This window comes from Fonsecaea erecta (genome assembly GCF_001651985.1).
Source record: "Fonsecaea erecta strain CBS 125763 chromosome Unknown Scaff8, whole genome shotgun sequence".
Taxonomy (NCBI): Eukaryota; Fungi; Ascomycota; class Eurotiomycetes; order Chaetothyriales; family Herpotrichiellaceae; genus Fonsecaea; species Fonsecaea erecta.
In genome coordinates, this window is record NW_017387251.1 from 1,385,050 (window position 1) to 1,403,887 (window position 18,838).

Sequence of the window (18,838 nt, forward strand, 5' to 3'; positions counted from 1 at the left end):
TGAATAATGTGTTCTTGTCAATAGTGCCCCAACTCATCCCGTGTCGGCTCTTATTTCTGACGTTGGGTCGGCGTGAGCGATGGTGTCGTTTCAGATACTTTTTGAGGGAGGCTTCGTTGGCGAGCTTGAAGGTGGTGGGCACGACAGCCGGCAACACCTGTCAACAACGGGGACTATCGGGCACTCCTCCGCCCGCCGAAAGTGTCGTGCGACAGTCGTGTAATAGAGGAAGCATCATCCTGATTGAACTGAGGCTGCTTAGGTGTAGTCTGCCAAGCGTGTGCTGGTGGTTTGAGTAGCTGGGTGACCTCCATTGGCCCAAATCGGAGTACCGTTCATCATTGGTAGCTTGCGTAGCCTGTTGGACGTACTCGAAGCGAGGCTTCGAAGAACTCCTTGTAAGGCTCAGAGATGGAAATCCTGGGGGCCGGTGGCCGACGGACTCTTTAAGTACAGCATGGCCAGAGCCGTCGATGGGTGAATGATAAGGCCAAGGAGATCAGCGACAACTGATACTCGTCGCAACAGCCAAATATTGGGACGAGTGATAACAAACAGGTCACCTTCTACGGACACGATAGGCTGCGAGCTCTCAGTCAGACATTATAGGGGGAGTTTGTTCAATGGCTTTCTGATAAGTGCGATAACCCCGCGATAACAAGGCGACCCTCTCTTGGACAGGCAGATAAAGAATCTGGGGCAGATTTGCTCAATCCAGCAGGTCATTGCCGTCTTGATCACCCTATCCCTCGTCAGTCATCCACTTAGATGCTCGCAAGAAACGCGTTGATATCCTTGTTTCAGCGTTGTGTTGCATCTGATTGCCCCATCTGTCACCGTCACTCCCTGTTGTTATCATTTCTGCCTGTTACGAACTTTATCGTGGCACTGCAGGGGGGGGGGGGGGGAATAGATTCAGGCGCTCAGAAGCACAATTCGATCAAAGCGGTCAATCCGACGGTGACAATGGCTAGCTATCTTCTGTCATGGCCGCTGGCAGTCTTGCCGATCCGTTGAACAACACAGCAGATGTAGTTGGGATCAGGGAAAATGATGATCTCTTGGTGTTTGGTTCGCAGCCTGAGCAATTGAACTTCATCCTCAGTAATTCCATTTTCTGCATCTTCTTCAGTGTGTCGCTCTTTATTCTGGACCCTTTTGGCCTCGCCATAGCCTGCGCCAGCGTATGGCCCTTCTGGGCGTTCCGTGTTTCGGGAAGCTGCACCAAGCGTTGCCCCCATAATACTGGCATTGTTCACGAATTGAAAGATGGATGCAGCCAACCGTTCAACCGGTTTCTCAACATGTTGGGCGTCTGATGGCTCATCTGATTCACTGGCAAGAGCCGAACGCCCTTTCTCTGACAGATCTGCGGCTCCCTTAGACTCTTGTGCCTGCGGCCAGTGGTACGCTGTAGCAGAAGCCGACGATCTTCTCTCCCCAGGGCCGGCAATGCCTGTAACTCTTATGATAGAACCATCTTTTCGAGATAGGATCAAGGTGGACTGTACATTCGGCCTCTCGGTTAGACCTCGAAGCATCGCATCGATGGAAGGGCCGTTGAGGATCTCCTGTGAACCACTAATCAGTATGGACATAGTGTAAAAAGAACGCAGGGGACAAAAACCCTTTCAGTCTGAGCCATCCTGCTCGAGCATCAATAAAAACTCTGATTCAATTTTGCCGGTCGGTGAATGTCATCTCATGTTGGCGTCGTCTTCTCGCGGTGACTTTGGACGTGCGCATAGACGCGTTAGGCGCGTCGTTCTTCGCCGGACCGATGAGCTTAGAAGCGCGTAGAGAAAGTATTGGATCCAGCTACTCTTGTCGGATGAGGTCAGAGGAAGCCGTGTGTAACCCGAGGTATGGAGCTTGAACAACGTGGAGAGTTTCTATGACCAACGTGAATCCATCTCCGCGAAATTGTGAAAAATCACCCGCAGATCCAGCGACTGAGAGATCGTCGCCATCTGCGGATCGGTCCGACCAAGGCGCAAAGCTTATTGTTCCCACTGACTATCGCAGATTCTGCTGGAAGAAAACCTTTCCCACATTTATATCCCCCTTAGCAATCTTCTAGTGCACGACCCCCGCCTCCGGAAATGGGCTCCAGTGCACGGAAGAAAAGAGAGAAAAAGAAAGACTTCCAGGTACGTTGGGTGTGGTGCCGTCCAAGCTTAATGCAAGAAAACTAATATGTCGGATAGAAACAAAAACTGAAGGTGGGCAAAGCGAAACCCAAGGCCCAGAACCATACCGATACAAGTTTCAAGTCCCAAGGTATGATGGCTTCTCGGTTGAACAGTGTCTTTGGCTGACAGTTCGGGAGCCATCGTTTTGAACCAGCAGCTGGATGTCAATGCCCCCTCACAATCTGCCCTGTTTCTGCATCAAATCTCCCTTCTCTCGTCCAGGTCCGACACTCAGAGGAGAGATGCCCTTGCCTCCCTAACCAGTTATGTCGCTTTGAGCCTCCCGGGAAACACTTTGCCAGTTACCACCAGTTCCCTTCTGAGCAGCATCTATCCTCTCATGCTCGATGGATCGGCCGCCGTTCGCAATCAGGTGCTCAAGCTCTTGCGCGCATTGCCAGGCGAAGACATCCGCGACCATGTGAGCAAGGCATTGCCCTACTTACGTGCAGCCATGACACATTTATCACGAGAAATTCGATTCTCCTCGCTTGAATTTGTATCCTACATGATCAAAGTCGCTGGTCCCGAGCTGGTCTCGTGCGCTGGCGGCTGGCACCAAACCTTGGAATGCTTTACAACGGTACTGGGGTGGCGGTCAACCGACGCCAGCAAATGGTCCTCTACTAAAGCATCGTTTGCTGGAGATCCCAAATCTACTGGGCGAATCATGCAGGTTCTTGCTGAATTTCTGCAAGCGGGCCTAGTCGGGCATGAGCAGTCTTCTTCTGAAACCCAGCCACTGCTTGCACATTTCCCTTTATGGGAAGTTGAGACACTACTTGTGCCCGGTAAATCCAATGCGTACGCTTATTTAAGTCTCTTTGGTCCGCAAACAGAGGATGAGACACAAATTCTCGACGACCAACAGGAGAGACTGCGCGACTTCTCACAAAACTTTCAGGCACAGATCTTGGCAGGCATTGACGCCGCCAGGAAAGGAGGGGGAGAGCTAGGCCGTGCTGCAGGGCTCCTAGTCAAGATACTGGAACGCGCACAGAGTTCTTGAAAACCCCCGTCTGAAAGGTCATCGGTATTCGTCTCGCCTCGTCGCACACTTTGTGATGCGCTCGTACTGTTTGGATCTCAGCCTTCGAATGCAGTCACGAGCGGTTGGCTGGAAGGCAGTGCGCTCATAGATATCCAGAAGCTAGAGGCATTCGGCTGGGACTGTTGTCAATTTCCACCAAACAAGAAAAGGGAGACCGCCATGGATGTTATGAAAGTGTATCCTATTGAAGTTCGATACAAGAGGCCGCTTCCACTCGGGTTGACCGTCATCTGTCCTCAGCAATGAACAGGAGTGTGTGTGCACCTCCACTCAGTCCGGGAAAGCTATTGCTCGGCAGCTGAGAGATGGATACTGCATTCCGCTCCGTAACAACAATTCCATGCTCAAGTCTCAACACCATCAAAGCACTCGTTGCGCAAAAGGTGGCTTGCCTTGGTTATGGTGGACGAGGAGCAATCCTTCTCGACTCGAGGTACAGCATCTCAGGAGCGGCCACGAGGCTACTCCACGCACAAGCTACATCCATTTGCATGAAGGATACTGTTTGACTCCTATGTTCTCGGCGCTGGCATGAGTTGGAGGAACAAGTGTGCGAATGGAAAACCCATATCTTGATATATGTAACACTTCATGGGTGAAAGAATGCTAGAGAGAAGAGGAACTTTGTTGGCTACAGACACGAGGCTTGCACAGCCAGGCAGCAAGCCAGGGGACATTGTTGAAATAACAGTACACGACTATTCAGCCCTGCGGCTTCGTGTCATCACGGCCAATGTAGAATCTTATAGATCAAGAAACACAAAAAGGGAATGTCCGTGACAAGCAAAACAAAGAGAGAAAAGTCGAGCATTTCATAAATCATCAAAGAGACGGGTGGAAGCGCAGGAACAAAGCGCCAGAGCCAAACAACTTCTCCAGCTATTTGAATCCAGCCCTGTCTTCGTTGCTCATCTAGAGCCCTGCTGAGATGTGTTCAATATGCCGCATTATCCAGGAGACGCCGATAACACAGCTTGTTCCATGTATGAAGAGGCCTTTGTTTCGTCCCCAGCTGCCTTGGTAGAGCTCATCCATGAGGCCTACAGCTTCGCGTTCAGCACACCCCCTGCCTTCAGCTCAGCTATTGCCTGCATTGCGCCACTCTCTCCGCTTCTGACTGCACCCTCCATATATCCTCTCCAGACGGTGCTCAACTCGGTGCCCACGAAATAGACGTTCCTAAACGGCGCGCACAACGCTTCCCACCCGTCGGCAAAAACACCTGGTGGCGTCGCAGGGCACGGGCAGCCCCAGCCTGAGAATTCCTCCTCCATCCATGGCGACTCATAAGCCTCTATAAAGAGAGGGCCAACGTCTCGTCCATCCGCAAACATGGCGCCAATCTGCGTCAGCACCGATGTCTTCTTTCCTTCGGCGTCCTGCGTGGCCCATTTCCTCCCAAACTTCCCGCCGATAAAGCATGTCATGCAAGCATCATCGCCCAAACTGGTGTCCCGAAAGACTGATACGGGGCCAACGAATGATTGCCCGAGCCCGCACAGGTTGCTCTTCGTCCAGAAGGGCTTGCTGAACCTCACGATATACTTGGTATAGAAGCCATACCGGGTGTAGTTGGCAACTGCCCTTTTTGCCGCCGGCAGCGGTGGTGAAAATTTGATTGTTTTGTACACTGGTGTTGGAACCGAGAGAATCACCTTGCGAGCACGATACACTTGCAGGGAGGATCCTCTTGTTGAGACCAAGACGGTTCCGTCCTGCTGTTGATCTATCCCTCCTACCGGGCTATCCAGCTTGATCGACCCGGGCTTCAGTTTTTGTGCCATGCCTTCTGCAAACGCCAAAGTTCCTTCTCGAATGCGAAGGTATTGGCCTCCATCTTTGCAGTCTGAACGCATGGTCATCAACCCTCCGCCAGCGGCACAATCTACAGAACATTTCGTCAGCCTGTGGACAATTTGCCGGATCCAAAACCCACATTCGAGGAAGTACAAGGCCGAAACCTCGGAAGGGTCAACGCCCAGCATCGCGTGAGTCCAGACCTGAGCGGTCGCAAACGCTTTTTCGGTGACGTTTGCGCGCCGCAGGAATGTCTCGAAAGAAATAGAGTCGAGCTCTTCTCGATGTGGTCCTGCCGAAAAGATTGACGGTGTCTGGGTTGTGGAGATACTTTCAACCAAATCCCGGATCGATATGCATGACTCCGTGTCATTGCTCGACGGATACTGTTCAGGGACTCAGAATCAATCATTTATGCCTAAACGTCGATGACTACTAGAACTCGGCGGCGGCAGTGGGGTCTCAAACCTTTGGTACGTCCCTGGGAACCTCAATCAGCTTTGTACCGATACAACGTTTACAAGAATAAACAGTCCTCTTGAAGAACGATGCTTACCCATATGGAAACTTGACCAGCGTTCCATCAAAATCCTGTACAACGACATCCCCCCTGGTGTTCTGGACATATGTGTGCAACCCAAGGTCATTCGCAAGTTCCCACATGCGACTTTGGTTGCTATCATTGATCCATGCGGCTCCCAGATCCGACTTCACGGTCCCGTCGCTGGACCGTAGGGTCAATGTCTTTCCGCCAACTCGATCCCGTGCCTCCAGAACCAAATAGGTGAGGTGCTCATGGTGGACAGTCAGAGCCGCTTGCAGGCCAGAAAGCCCAGCGCCCACGATTACCACATCATATACCGGTTGAGACATACTGTATCCGGACTCCTTGACCCTCTCTGGCAGACTCCAAACGACTAAAGATGGCGCTCCCAGGGTTATATATACGTACATCCTTCCTGTGGGTGCGAGCTGCGTGCGTCGGCTGAAAGCAGCAGGCGAGTTGGGTGGAGACAGCGCCCTTCTCCGTCTTGATGTCTGCTTGTGCCCCTTTGATGCTTCTTCTGCATTCTGTTGCGATCAAGCAATTCGATGTGGTATCACACACGAGGCGGCCTTTCGACCTGGCGATGGAGAATCCGTCGAACCCAATGTGCCGTACAATGGGGGCCAGATATCGTGTGGTTCAATAACCCACGAGGCGCATCCAGTTGACAGTGTCCCACATGATGTTTGTCCCAACTCGAGTCTTCAGGAATTTGCCCTGTGTGTTCCTGTGTCTCTCAACATCGAAAGCTGTGGCATCAGACACAACATTTACGCAGCGTAATAGACGCGGCATTGATTACAACGATGTCTATGCGTCAATGGTAAGGTCTGAATCAATTCGATTGCTGCTTGCTATATCGAGGATCTGGAGATGGCACAGCTTGACGTAGTGGACGCGTTCCTGAACTCGGATCTCGTTGAGACGGTTGACATGATTCATCCCACAGGGTTTAGTGAGAAAAGCACTTTTTGCAGAGTCCTCACGGCATTGTTCGGCCTGTGTCAACCGCCACGCGAATGGTGGCTTGATATTTCGCGGAAGCTCGCAACAATGGCCTCAAGCGATGCCAGGGTGATCAATCGGTGTTTGTCAACGCGGCAAGGGTAGTGGCCATTTTCTATGTCGACAACATGGCCTTGTTTGCAAGCAATCGGCCTTTCAAATGGCTCGAATGATGCTGCCGTTGACAGTCGATATTGGACTCGATGTGATCTGCCTTCTCGCGAGACATCGTGATCCAACGTCTTTGCGTTTGCTGCTCCAGACTGCTGCTGATCAGGAAGAGAGGACCGTCAAGTGGCAGCAAGTACTATCTGCGGGACAATGCATTCATCAGGCTGATCGGGACTGGACGACGCTGCAGAGCAACAAGACAATCTCAATGAGGTGAATGGGTTCTGGCTAGTCAGCCTTGCCCCTGAAGGTGTGGTTTGACCTCCATTGTCTTGACTTCTATCCCAACATTCACTACACAATGTGACCATTCAGTGTTTCTGCCGGACCCTCTGAAGGTGATATATGTGAGTGACGGATTAGAGAAGTGAATACTGCTCCTGCAAATTTTTCCCTGCCCCCCGTTTACTGAAGGCTTCCCTATCTCGACAAATTCTTTCTCTTCTTCTTCGCATCTTCCATCTTTAGATTCTTCTGCCTGAACACTCTTCGAAAGACTTGAAACAATCACTCCATCTCCGAGACATTATTCAGAGCTGCCGCGACGAAGCTTGCTGTCCGCTGCTCTGTTCACGACCCTTTCCCTGCTCTGCTCTCGCCTTCTCGTCCCTCGTCGCTCGTCCCTCTCACATCCGCCAACATGAAGATCGCACGAACACTCATCCAACCTTTCCGGCTCTTGACTGCCGGCCCAGCGACTGGGATCAAACCCAGCCTGCTTAGGCAGATCAAGGATGCCAACCGCAGACGCAGCCACTTCACACGCGTCCGGCCGATCAAACCATACTCCGACATCTGGCCCTTCTTCGACTCTCAACCTCCACGACAGCGCAGGCAGATGACGCCTGAAAGCTTTGAGAAAATATACGAGAGGTTCGACCATCTCGTGCCTCTGGACGCCAACCACTCCAAGTTCCTGAGTGACTTGGTCGAGCCGAGTTTGTTCCGGGAGAAGGACTTCGACGCTCAGCTGGAGCTCGAAGAGGCACAACGTCCTCTCTACGAGGGCGTGTGTAAGTCGCAACTGGCCGGAGATGGCGCAGTGGAGATGGCCGACGACGACGTTGTCATGGCCGATGTTGAAGAGGTGGATGATGTCGAGATGACCGACGTGTTGTACCCCCCGCAGTGGGTTTACTGGTGGGTATCCTCCCAGGAATATCATTCTTTGATGCTGACGGCAAACAGGCAAGGCAAATATCCGCCACCAGAGTTCTTCTTTCCTTTCATCCCTCCCCCGGCTGGAGCCGACGTCCTCCAGCAAGCGACAGAGGTGGCCACAGAGCCAGTGGCAACGCCATCACCCCTCATTCCTGAGCCAAGATGGAAGGATGAGCTGGCTGAGTACTTCGAGAACCTGGAGTACAACATCACTAATGGCATATTGCCACCAAAAATCAACGTAGAGGCGATGTACCCGGCAGACTCGCCGGCGTCGACGCCGAGAGATGAAGAGGTTGGTGTCGAGACCGCTCAACCAGAGAAGAACGAGGTCCCAGAGGAAGACTGCAAGAAAAAAGCCTCACCACAAGACAAGACCGAGCCAGTGGCGGCCACAGAGCCGGTCTCGGCGGAATCAGCCGTCGAGAAGAAGACCATGTCTCTGGGCCATGTGCCCGACCAATATCGTGGCCTCTTAGAAGAGGCAGTGAATTTCTCGGCCGACCAGCAGAAGCCGTGGCCAGATTGGTGGAACACCATTGCGCTCGGCGACAACGAAGGAGAAGAGGGAAAGGGGAAGTGTGTGGTTCGAAGTTTCGAACAGTATGCAGCCTGGCCGCCCTCATTCAAGGTGCAGCCACAATTTCACTGCCCGGATTCCAGCAACCCAACGGGAGAGTTCAACACACCAGCGAGCTGCCGATTAGGCCTCAAACGCAACACAGAGGAACGTAAACGTTTCTCTGAGATCAGAAAGAACCACCCGGAGGTGTGGGAGGCAATCATCGGCACGATGTTGCAAGAGGGCGTGAGCATTGACAGTATGCTGCTTTGCCACGAGAAGAAGGACGAGGGCGGCAACACCGTCGACCTTCGTCCACAAGTGCTCGACCACCAACAGTGGTGTGTCGACAACTGGCGATTTGACGGTCTGAGCTGGCACACAGTGCAGGGTGCTCCCCTGGCCCCTGACTGTTCGGCCGAGTTCCACAAGGCCCCGAAAGGTGACGAGCGGTTGTTCCAGGAGACAATCGGATATATCAAAAGCCACCCCGAGATCTGCTATGCCTTCCGGATCCTCGTCTCGGAGTGGCTGAAGGTGGAGGCGAATCAAGCGACCTTCCGCTGGATTGCGCGCAAGGCAGGCTGGTGCCCAGTTGCCGAGCACCAACTCCAGCGTGACTTCATCAAATGGGTCTTCGCCGACGCCGACGCCACTCCCAGAGAGATCTTTGAGGTGGTCGAAAAGCACTTCCCTGACCGGTATCCGCGGTTCTTCGCGGCGACCATTGAGGAAGAGGGCATCGACTACCTCTGAGGCATAGCAAAATCTCGAGGGCCAGGACGGCTTCGACCTCAGTCGACAGGAGAGTGGTGAGGTGGGAAGGAGATGAGAAAGATCACTGCAGGGCGGCAGGGTGGAGGATACAAGACCTCGTCAGGGAGACGTCAACTGCAGGATGGCAGGGTGGAGGATATGGGAGATCGGGAGAAGACATATCTGCAAGTGGCAGGGTGGTGGAACGAATCTGACAATACGGTCAGGGTGGTGGAGGCTGCACCTGGTGATTGTGAAGCTGAGGAGAGGAAAGGATGTCGTCTCGACACACAATAGAGGAGGGGGTTACCCATCCCCAGGCAACCTCCTTGTGGCAGTATGATGACGGAGGAGGTGGAACAGGCCTGAGACTGACTGGCACTGGAACTGCCCAGTTCAATGTCATATCAACAGGAATTGAGAATCTTTCACAAAGAAAATGTTTGTCTATGGTGGGCTTGCTGGCAAGGCTCTGTGCTGTTGCGGTCTGTGGCTTGTGGCGTGGGTGACCGAGGCACCGGCGCAACCTACATACCTAGTACTACTAATCATCCCCAAGCCTAGCAGCCCCCACGACACAGGGGGGGCGCCCCCCCAGCAAGCAGTGTAACTATGTAGGGCTCACTAGGCCTCTGATCGCCTATGACTACGAGCACGGAATAGGCACGGAGTTCTCATCGACCATGCCAGATAGGCATGCACCTAAGTATCCACAGGCACTACAGGGATCGTCAACTTACTCGGCCTGCCTATCTCCGCCTACGCCCACCTCCACCTCCACTTTCACCTCGAACTCTCGAACTCTCGCTCTCTACCTATGAGCAGCGCTTCCGCTTGCAGTTCCAGATCCTTCCCACTCGCTACCAGAGACTCGTGGTCCCAGTACAGTGGCTCATCGAGCAGAAGAATCACCACGACTCGTCCTCACCACTGGGATGTATGCACAACCAGCATCATCATCATCATCATCCTCCTCCTCCTCTTCTCCTCCCTCTGACAATCTGCAACATCGTCCGGAAGAAAAATGCTGTCTGCAGTCGTTCGTTCCACAGTGCCCGATCACAGGTGATGGATTGCATTGGCGCAATGCAAGTCAGTCTAACTATGTACAAGACAAGCAACCTCCCAGCTGAAGGTGCCTTTGTCCGTTACACTTATGCAGCTTTTCCAAAACGTCCTCGTTTCACCTAGCCTCGGGCTCTCCGCCGTGAAGAATGACGGTCGCTCCTCATAACCCGATTTGCCAACCGCAGACGAGAAGCACGGAAACATCACTAATATCACTACCTGCCTGAGCGGTACCGATCACACACACCCCGTTAGCCTTGTGCCTGGAGCACTGCCAGCTCTCCAAAATCTAGTCTTTCCTCCTATCGCCGTCGAGCTCAATCCCTCCAGACAATCAATATCTCTTGCCAATCTTCCTTCGTCTCCCCCCAAAAGCGGTCCCGCAAGCTTGCCGGCCAGCCAGCACATCATCAGACCGAAACTGTTACGCGAGAAAGACCTCATTTTCGAAGATGTTGCAAACTCAAAACGTCCATCATCGTAACCGCCCATGCGGGGTTAAACGAGAAGTCACCAATGCGCGCTGTCTATCAGTTTGCTGTTGCTTAGGCGATTGGAAAATGTTTTTTTTTCTCCTTTCCTTCTGACCGTGAAGGTTGACCTTCTTACAAAAGAATAGCGGCACTTGAGCTCCCCAGGTCGAAAGAGGACCAGGGGTCCCTCGTTTCTTTCGCCTACTCGGCCCATCTCCTCCTCCTGAGGGATCCGGCATAAAGATAGATCTGTCGTCCACCTCCCCTCGGTCCTTCGAGAGTTGATCTTGTGCAACACTCGGATTTTGACATGTGGTTATAGAATCCTGACTTGCTTTCTTGGGACCTATTCTCGATATGGGCAGAGAAAACGTCGAATTCAAGACCTCGGACCGGGTCACCTTGAGAGGATGGTTCTACACCAGCGACTCGGCGTCCGGGAAAGCACCATGCATCGTCATGTCCCACGGCTTCACGGCCCTCAAGGAAATGGACCTGGACGCCTTCGCCGAATATTTCGTGTCGAAGCTGCCCGTCACCTGTCTCGTCTACGACAATCGCGGCTTTGGGGATAGCGATGCGGCCGAGGGGGAACCGAGGAGTGAGATCATCCCGATGACTCAATGTAGCGACATCTCCGACGCCATCACCTATGCCTCGACAAGGGCTGAGGTCGACCCGAACAAGATCGGAATCTGGGGTTCGTCATACAGTGGCGGCCACGTGCTGTATGTCGGGGCCGTGGATCGCAGAGTCAAAGCCGTCCTCAGCCAGGTCCCTTGCGTCAGTGGATGGGACAACTTCAGTCGTCTTGTGCGTCCAGATTTTGCGGTCGGATTCAATGCGACCTTTGCTGCAGGTTTGACATCTCTCGCCTCAATACATGTCGCTCTATAGCCGTTCTGACGCTGCTTGCAGACAGGATTGCTCGAGCAGAGGGGAAGGAGCCTGGAATGGTTCCAGTGGTGGATGCGGATCCTCTGAAGCCGTCCGCGCTGCCCACTCCAGACAGCTACGAATTCTTTACCGCATGGGAGAAGAAGTCTCAGTGGAAGAATACTTGCACTGTCAAGACGTGAGTCCAACCAAACACCACGAGCTCTCCTCGCTGCCTCGTGATACTCACTCTTGGGTTTAGCGTCGAGCTCTTCCGCGCTTATGAACCACAGCAACTCATTGACAAAATCGCGCCGACGCCGCTCCTGATGACCGTTGCAAGCGGGGATGTGCTGACCCCGTCTGACCTTGCTCTCGGGGCTTATGCACGGGCAAAGGAGCCAAAGCAGTTGCAGCTTTTGCCCTGTGGGCATTTTGAGGCGTACTCAGGCCCGTATTTTGAGAGGAATGCCGGGACTCAGACCGAATTCATCAAGAAGTGGCTGGTCGAAGGTGGATGAAGGGAAGTTTACATGAGCCTCGAGGGATTGGTTCGGTAGATGGATAAATGGACATATGGAATATTGTGTTCTGTGCTTCTCCTCGACCCTGTTTGGACCCTCGGAGCTCGGCTCGATTGGATAGATGATGGATATGCCATATTGTTCGGATGAATGAGAGAGACACTTGAACCAAACTGTGCACGTTTTTAATGGGTTTCCCCGAATCTTTGACGGGGTTTAAATTTCCTGTCTGACAGCACGATAACCGAGCTGGCGAGCTGGCTACGCCCAAATTAACAGCCGTCACGTGGTATATCGTATTGTCAGACTGGCCATTTTCCCGTCAATAACCTTCGAACCTCGAGCTTGCATCAACCGCATAACATCGCACCACTCGAGCTCAACTCAAGAAAGCTTCGAGCATCAATCATTCCTTTTCCTACTCCTTCAGTAGGCGACATCTGCTGTATGTCCTGGCTATTCGGTTCCGATAGATTTGTTGCTTAGATCTGTTTGCAAAGCACACGGTCGTCCTCTGCCTGGGACAGCTTCCGAAAACTCTGGTGCAGCAGACCGTTTCCTCTTTACCCGTTCGTCCTCTATTCCGGATGAAGATTTGTGCCTGGATCTGAAGCTTCAAAGTAACTGAGTTTTCCATGGACGGCTTGTTTAAGACGACAAAAAAGCTCAATCTATCATCGTCGAGCGGACAATAGAGTTCCTGAGGACAATCACCATCACCTTACTGACGACTCGGGTCGAGAGTTGGTTTTTCAACCACCTCCTAAGATACAGCACATGAAGGACGGACAATCCCCGACTGGCCGTTCCAACCAGGCGATTGTGTGGGTTTCAGCTTCTATCTTCAGCCCCTAGCACCAAAGATACCATATCCCATTTGATCGTCCAGAAAACCTCTCTCAGACATCTTGGGAAAGGCGGTCCCTCACGAAGGAGACCACGCATGTTACGACCCGGCTCCTCCCTCCTCAAGAGGCTGGACGCGAGACTGGCCGGCACATGCTCAAGGGTCCGATATCTCTGGACGGGCGAGGACTCGACGAAAGGGTCCCGAAAGCGTCTTCTCCTGTTCGACATCGCCAGCAATCAATCGCCCTTTTCCATCCATAGGGTTCACTCGTCCAACTCATTCTTGCGCAACCAGCACTCGTTCTCCCCGAACACGATCCGCTCGCGGCTGGCCCTGCACTACAAGGGCATCCCCTACACAGAATCCTGGATCTCGTACCCGGACATCGAGCCGCTCTGGCAGGAATTGAAGATCCCGGTTCCACCGCGGCGAGAGGATATCTCGGGAAATAACAATAAGCGGCCGCCGTCGCCGTCTTGTACCTTGCCCATCCTGCTTCTCGACGCCGATGACTTTCGTCACGATGCCTTGAACAGATTACACGATGCAAAGATTCCGGGGGTCTACGAGACGGTGCAGACGAGGTACGGCATCTTCACGCCTGTGGTCTCGACGCTGGGCATCGCCTTGGCCCTCGAAATGCTTTTCCGGGACCCCGAACGGTATCCTCCTTTATTCCCCGACCGCCAGTCCCTGGAACAGACACAACAGGTGCAATCCATTATCACTCGTCTCCTCCCTGCCACACGTCGGCTGATCATCCCTTCCGTGCCCGACATCCTCGACGACAGAGGGAAAGAGTACTTCACCCGCACACGCAGCAAATGGTTCGATGTCTCTTCCCTCGACGAGCTCCGGCCCAGGACCCCCGAAGAGACAGATCGGCTGTGGGCCAATATCGAAGCTGAACTTGAGCCCATCCTGTGCACCCTCCACGACAGTCCACTGGTGAGAGGTCCGGAGCTGCACGACGCCCTGGACTGGAATGCCGAAGTGGGTGCGAGCGAACAGAATGATGGCGGCCACCACGCATCTGCTAGCCGCGTGCGCTACCTCTCCGGTGGACCCTACCCGACCTACGCAGATTTTATACTCATGGCGTTCCTGGCCTGGATCGCCCGCGTCGACATGGACGCCTGGGCGCGCTTGACGTTCTATATCGGTCGCGGCGTCCTCGAGGATCTCTGGATGGGCTGCCTGCCCTACCTCCGCAGTGGCGGCTATGTTGGGACGCTGGAGTGGTTCCGGCCCGCGCGCAGGCAGACCGGTCAACACCCCAGCCATTTATCGTGGAAATGAGGATGTGGAGGATGATGGCACCTAATCGGATCTCGTTGTTTGGTCAGGACCAGGAGGAACGGGAAGGAAAGGGCTAACTAACAACTACCGGTCACCCCACAAAGGTGATCTCTTCGAATAATGGAAGTGCCATCCACCATCCATCCCCCTTGTCTACCGACTTCGTCATGGCATGTCACGTCACATCACGTCATGCAGTACAAGGCTGTCTATACCCCGTTGGCATGCATGCCATGTCATTATACGCTGACTGGCTTCTCTCCCCTACATCCCCTACCGTACCAGGGTGGCTAGCCAACATCTCGCCTCGCCTCGCCTGATCGACATCGAGCCTTCCCATTCCTATCGAGCGTCCTCGTCGACATCGAACTTCGAGGACATCAAACCTCACTCAGAGATGGCGAACCTCGTCGACAATCCGACGCTCCAATATCTCTTCCTAGACCTTGTTCACACCGCCCTCTTCTCACAACAACATCAACACTGGTCTTGTCCACGCACGCACGCACGCACATTGGGAAGAGCTCCTCCGCTTGTCCTCATCGCCCTCCGCATCCTCTGGACAGGTTGAGAAAGCCCACTATCCTCATTGCCTGTGCCTGTGCCTGTGCCTGTGCCTGTGCCTGTGCCTGTGCCTGCTGTGCCTGTGCCTGTGCCTGTGTCTGTGCCTGCGCCTGTGTCTGTACCTGTTGTCCACGACGCCCTCATCCTCATCTCACAAAGAGGCCCTTGTCCGTGCATGTTGGATAGGGCTCTCCATCCCTGTCCTCACCGTCCTCTGGACAGGGTGAAAAGCACGCCGTGCTAAACCATGACCTCGGCGGCCGCCGTTGTTGTGGTCAACGGCGTCGCATGCTGCTGGGACGCTCGCTCCCTTCTGACCACCCCTCAAGCATAAGACGGCCACTGGCCTCATCAACGGCACAGGTAGAAGACGATATAGAGAACGAACGCATGGCTCAGATGCGTGTTTGTTGTACAGTCACCGTCACGCATGCATGGGACGGCCACTGTCTTCATCGACGGTACGCACGCAGGAAAGAGACGTTACAGAGAGCGAGCTCATGGCTCAGAAGCTTGTTGTTGTTGTTGTTGTTGTACAATATCATTACAATTGAGGCCCCTGTTGAGCCGCTTTCTCTGGCTCTCTCCTGTTTCTATCCTACAGGAAGGGAGCTTCATCGCTCCCAAGAGTCCACCAACGCCAAACGCCGACCCGGAAAGCACAAACACAAAAACATAAGCCCGATCCTTGTCGGGCGCGGGTATCGTCGTCATCAGCTCATCATGTCGTAGACTCATACAGATACAATTGAAAACAAAACAAAGCAAGAAAAACAAGAAAACAAAACGATCTACAAACTGCTCCTTAAGAGCGCTCCGTTCACAAGCTCCGCCACAATCCTCCTTCTCTGCAAGGGGATCATGTCGGGGCTGTACGACATAGGCGTAAGCCCCAACATGATCTGTCTTGCGCTCGTGATCGTGTACACCCCACAGTCGTCCATGTTGGTTTGCTGGGGGCTCTCTCCTGCATCGATGAAGGTCCACTCGGACTCCTTGTATGCAGTCCCCAATTCTGCAGAGACCCAGGACTTGACGATGTTGATGTATCGTCTTCCGTTCCCAGCCAAGCTGTTGTAGTGTGCGATCGTGCGGTTCCTGCCCGACACCACGCAAAGCGTCCAATGAGCGCCACTGTTGACAGGAATGAACACCGCTTCTGTCTCAAGGAGGTTCTTGCCCCCGATCTTTGCTCGTGAAGCCCATCGCTTGACACTATCATAGCCACGGCTTTCGAGGTTGTTGAAGAAGAAGGACACGAAAGCGTGGTGTGTCGGAACTTGTGTGGGACGGTCGTTCTGCTTGCCGTGGGCGACGACGAGGCTGAGGTACCCATTAATAACTTCGTCATTGAGCCATTGATCGGTGGCGCGGCTGGAGTGTCCATTGAGAGGGACGACGCGGGTAAAATCGGTGGCCTTGTAAGTGCCATGACCGTGACGAAGGGCGGTCTGAATTTTCGTCTCCCATTCTTCTGTGAGTGGGACAATCTCGTAGTGAGTCTTCTCTTCGAGGATGGCTAGTCTCTTGGACTCTGCGCGTGTGACTCTCTGTACCTTCTCGGATGAATGTAGAGTCGCCTTGGGGGTCGGCTGATCTGGTGTATATACATCATCTAGGCTGAGTTCTGCGAGTTGCTTGAGGGGAGTGTGAAGGGAAGATGAAGCTGATGAGCTAAATTCGCTGCGATCTTTGTCCTCAGTCAGGTCAATCGGACTAGCGGCTTCTGGTTTGTGTGTATTGACACGCTCAGGTGTCTTTGATGATTCTGTCTCGGAAATCTCTGTTTCCTGCATTGTGGCACCGTCCTCCACTATCTTTGTGACGTTGTGTGATTCTGAAAGAAGAGGGTCCTGGTTGGCCAGGCCAAGGACACTTTCAGCCATCTCTGCTATCACTTCTGTTGTGGTAGGGGTGGGGTCATTGTTTGCTTCGCTTTTGGTTTCTGGCGTGACAGGTTCGTCGCTGTTTGACGTTTCACCGGCTGTTTGTTCTAGTGCAGGCATTGCGTAGGAAGATAATGTCTCTCCAACACTTTCGCTCTCTGCAAGGGTACCGGAAGCTGGTATGGGGGATCCACCTCCTGCCATGATCATTCTGACAACGTGTGCTTCTTGTTGCGGATTTGGTGGTGGTGTTCCATCGAAGAAAGAAGAAATCTCGCTCTTAATGGGGGATCTTAGTGCATCGATGTGATAGTTTCCTGGAGAGCAGTCGCAGGCGGATGAGATATCTGAAAGAGGGCTCTGTGGAGTCTTGGGGAGAGTCTCTTTTCGTTGGACTGATTTCGGAGTATTGAATCGTCGTAGTTTGAGACGTGGCGGTGACAACAGAGTCGAGTCATTAGGTGTTGGGGCTTTGGGATTCTCTGATGATGGTGCGTCTTGCACAACAATGGTAGGTGTCGGAGAGTGTGGTGCGTCCACGCTCAGACCATTGGTCCGGACCCTCTTCGAGAATGCGGCTGTTTCGCCGTTCTCGGTCGCGCGGGAGTCTTGTATGTGAATGCGTCTCTTTCTAGATCGCTGAATGGAGGAGATAAGACTGTTTGATTCTGTGTCACTCTCGGTAACTGCTCGGAAGCCTTGTGGTAATTTTGCATTGGGTGTGGTAGGTTCGATGGAGGTGTCGTTCTCGGTGAATGCTTGAAAGCTTTGTCGTGACTGTGCGCTGGGTGGATCAAGGTCAATGGGCGTGTCGTTCTCCGCCAATGTCTGGAGACCCTGTTCTAACTGCGCACTGGGCGTGGTAGTTTCGATGGAGGTGTCACTCTCAGTGCATGCCTGGAGGGTTTGTTGCAATTGTTTGCTGGGTGTGGTAAGGTCGATGGAGGTGTCGCCTTCGGTGAATGTCTGAAGGCCTTGATGTAGCTGCGCACTGGGTGTTGCAGACTCAAGGGAGGTGATGGTTGCTGCAGGCGACGGGGGGGACGCAGGAATTGGTTTCAGCTGCGGATAGGGAGATTCGAGTTTGCCACATTCCAGCAATGGTTTCTCAGATTTTTCCTCTGGAGTTGGAAGGTGAACTAGTTTTGGTTCCCGCGGAGGTGTAAATCGAGGCATTGCAGGAAAGACTCGATCGGGGCGTTTGCGCCGGAATTGGACTCGCGGGGTAACATTTTTGCTGCGTCGGTTCAAGACGTAGTGTGGTCTGAACTCGGGGATTTCGTACAGCACTTCGTCTGTGGGTGGATGTTCTTCCTTTACAGGTGAAACAGGTTTGGGTTGCGGCTGGAAAGAGGCAGTAGGCGTTTGTGGAAGAGTAGGTGTTGTTATTTGTTGAGCTGGGATGGGCTCTCTGGCCGCGGCTCGATTCAATGGTGTCTGGGAGGGTGGCGGAGTACGAGGTCTTGGAGCAGCTTGCCGTCTGTTTGGGTGAGGTCTTTGCTCACGGCGGCGCTGCTGGTATTTTCGGACAATGTAGACGGTGGGAACAGTGACAACAGTTGTGGTTGCATCGACAGTACATCTGCCGAGTTGTGTGGCGGCGTGAAAGCCCAGTCCAGCCAACCCGCCTAGGCCAGCACATATTCTTTTTGCGACAGGGAGGATGTGGTCAAGAGGAGAAGGTCTGCGAGAAGGCATGAAGATACCGGCGGTAGGTGGGGGAGGTGTGGGAAGATCGACGGGCCAGCCACCAGGCATGTAGTCTCCTTGGTAGGGGTTGTGTGCTGGAGGAGGCGTTTGAGGATGCCAGTCCATGAAACCCGAGTCGTCAGCCATGGCTGTGGAGGTTGATGATGACTTAGGAGCTTGAGAGTGTCACAGTGCAGGATGCAGACAGACAGAGTCGAGTGCTGGGTGAAGTTGAAGATGGAGATGAGACCGAACAAGCGAAGTAGGAAGAACACAAGGAGTTCGACTGACAGCATGGGAGTGTGAGAAGATATAAGTCGCGTGAGGATGTAGAATCACAAGAGTAAACATGAAGTCAGTTTGAGTG

At 53.4% G+C, this 18,838-nt stretch overlaps 7 protein-coding genes across 7 annotated transcripts; 4 read left to right on the forward strand and 3 right to left on the reverse strand.

The window, feature by feature from the left end:
• Positions 1-974: 974 nt before the first annotated feature.
• AYL99_09159 (hypothetical protein) lies at positions 975-1,598 on the reverse strand (the record flags this gene model as incomplete). The annotated part of the gene is made up of 1 exon (XM_018840666.1): positions 975-1,598. One exon carries the CDS (start codon positions 1,596-1,598, stop codon positions 975-977), a length of 624 nt encoding a protein of 207 aa, XP_018690413.1.
• Positions 1,599-2,102: 504 nt separating this feature from the next.
• AYL99_09160 (hypothetical protein) lies at positions 2,103-3,201 on the forward strand (the record flags this gene model as incomplete). The annotated part of the gene is made up of 3 exons (XM_018840667.1): positions 2,103-2,150; positions 2,208-2,280; positions 2,330-3,201. 3 exons carry the CDS (start codon positions 2,103-2,105, stop codon positions 3,199-3,201), a joined length of 993 nt encoding a protein of 330 aa, XP_018690414.1.
• A 1,082-nt stretch (positions 3,202-4,283) lies between these two features.
• AYL99_09161 (hypothetical protein) lies at positions 4,284-5,913 on the reverse strand (the record flags this gene model as incomplete). The annotated part of the gene is made up of 4 exons (XM_018840668.1): positions 4,284-5,128; positions 5,180-5,426; positions 5,509-5,521; positions 5,597-5,913. The coding sequence occupies 4 exons, from the start codon at positions 5,911-5,913 to the stop codon at positions 4,284-4,286; spliced, it is 1,422 nt and encodes a 473-aa protein (XP_018690415.1).
• A 1,490-nt stretch (positions 5,914-7,403) lies between these two features.
• On the forward strand, positions 7,404-9,242 carry AYL99_09162 (hypothetical protein; the record flags this gene model as incomplete). The annotated part of the gene is made up of 2 exons (XM_018840669.1): positions 7,404-7,903; positions 7,952-9,242. 2 exons carry the CDS (start codon positions 7,404-7,406, stop codon positions 9,240-9,242), a joined length of 1,791 nt encoding a protein of 596 aa, XP_018690416.1.
• A 1,898-nt stretch (positions 9,243-11,140) lies between these two features.
• Positions 11,141-12,180, forward strand: AYL99_09163 (hypothetical protein; the record flags this gene model as incomplete). Its single annotated transcript, XM_018840670.1, has 3 exons — positions 11,141-11,642; positions 11,702-11,858; positions 11,922-12,180. The coding sequence occupies 3 exons, from the start codon at positions 11,141-11,143 to the stop codon at positions 12,178-12,180; spliced, it is 918 nt and encodes a 305-aa protein (XP_018690417.1).
• A 946-nt stretch (positions 12,181-13,126) lies between these two features.
• On the forward strand, positions 13,127-14,332 carry AYL99_09164 (hypothetical protein; the record flags this gene model as incomplete). The annotated part of the gene is made up of 1 exon (XM_018840671.1): positions 13,127-14,332. The coding sequence occupies one exon, from the start codon at positions 13,127-13,129 to the stop codon at positions 14,330-14,332; it is 1,206 nt and encodes a 401-aa protein (XP_018690418.1).
• Positions 14,333-15,687: 1,355 nt separating this feature from the next.
• Positions 15,688-18,618, reverse strand: AYL99_09165 (hypothetical protein; the record flags this gene model as incomplete). Its single annotated transcript, XM_018840672.1, has 1 exon — positions 15,688-18,618. One exon carries the CDS (start codon positions 18,616-18,618, stop codon positions 15,688-15,690), a length of 2,931 nt encoding a protein of 976 aa, XP_018690419.1.
• Positions 18,619-18,838: the final 220 nt, after the last annotated feature.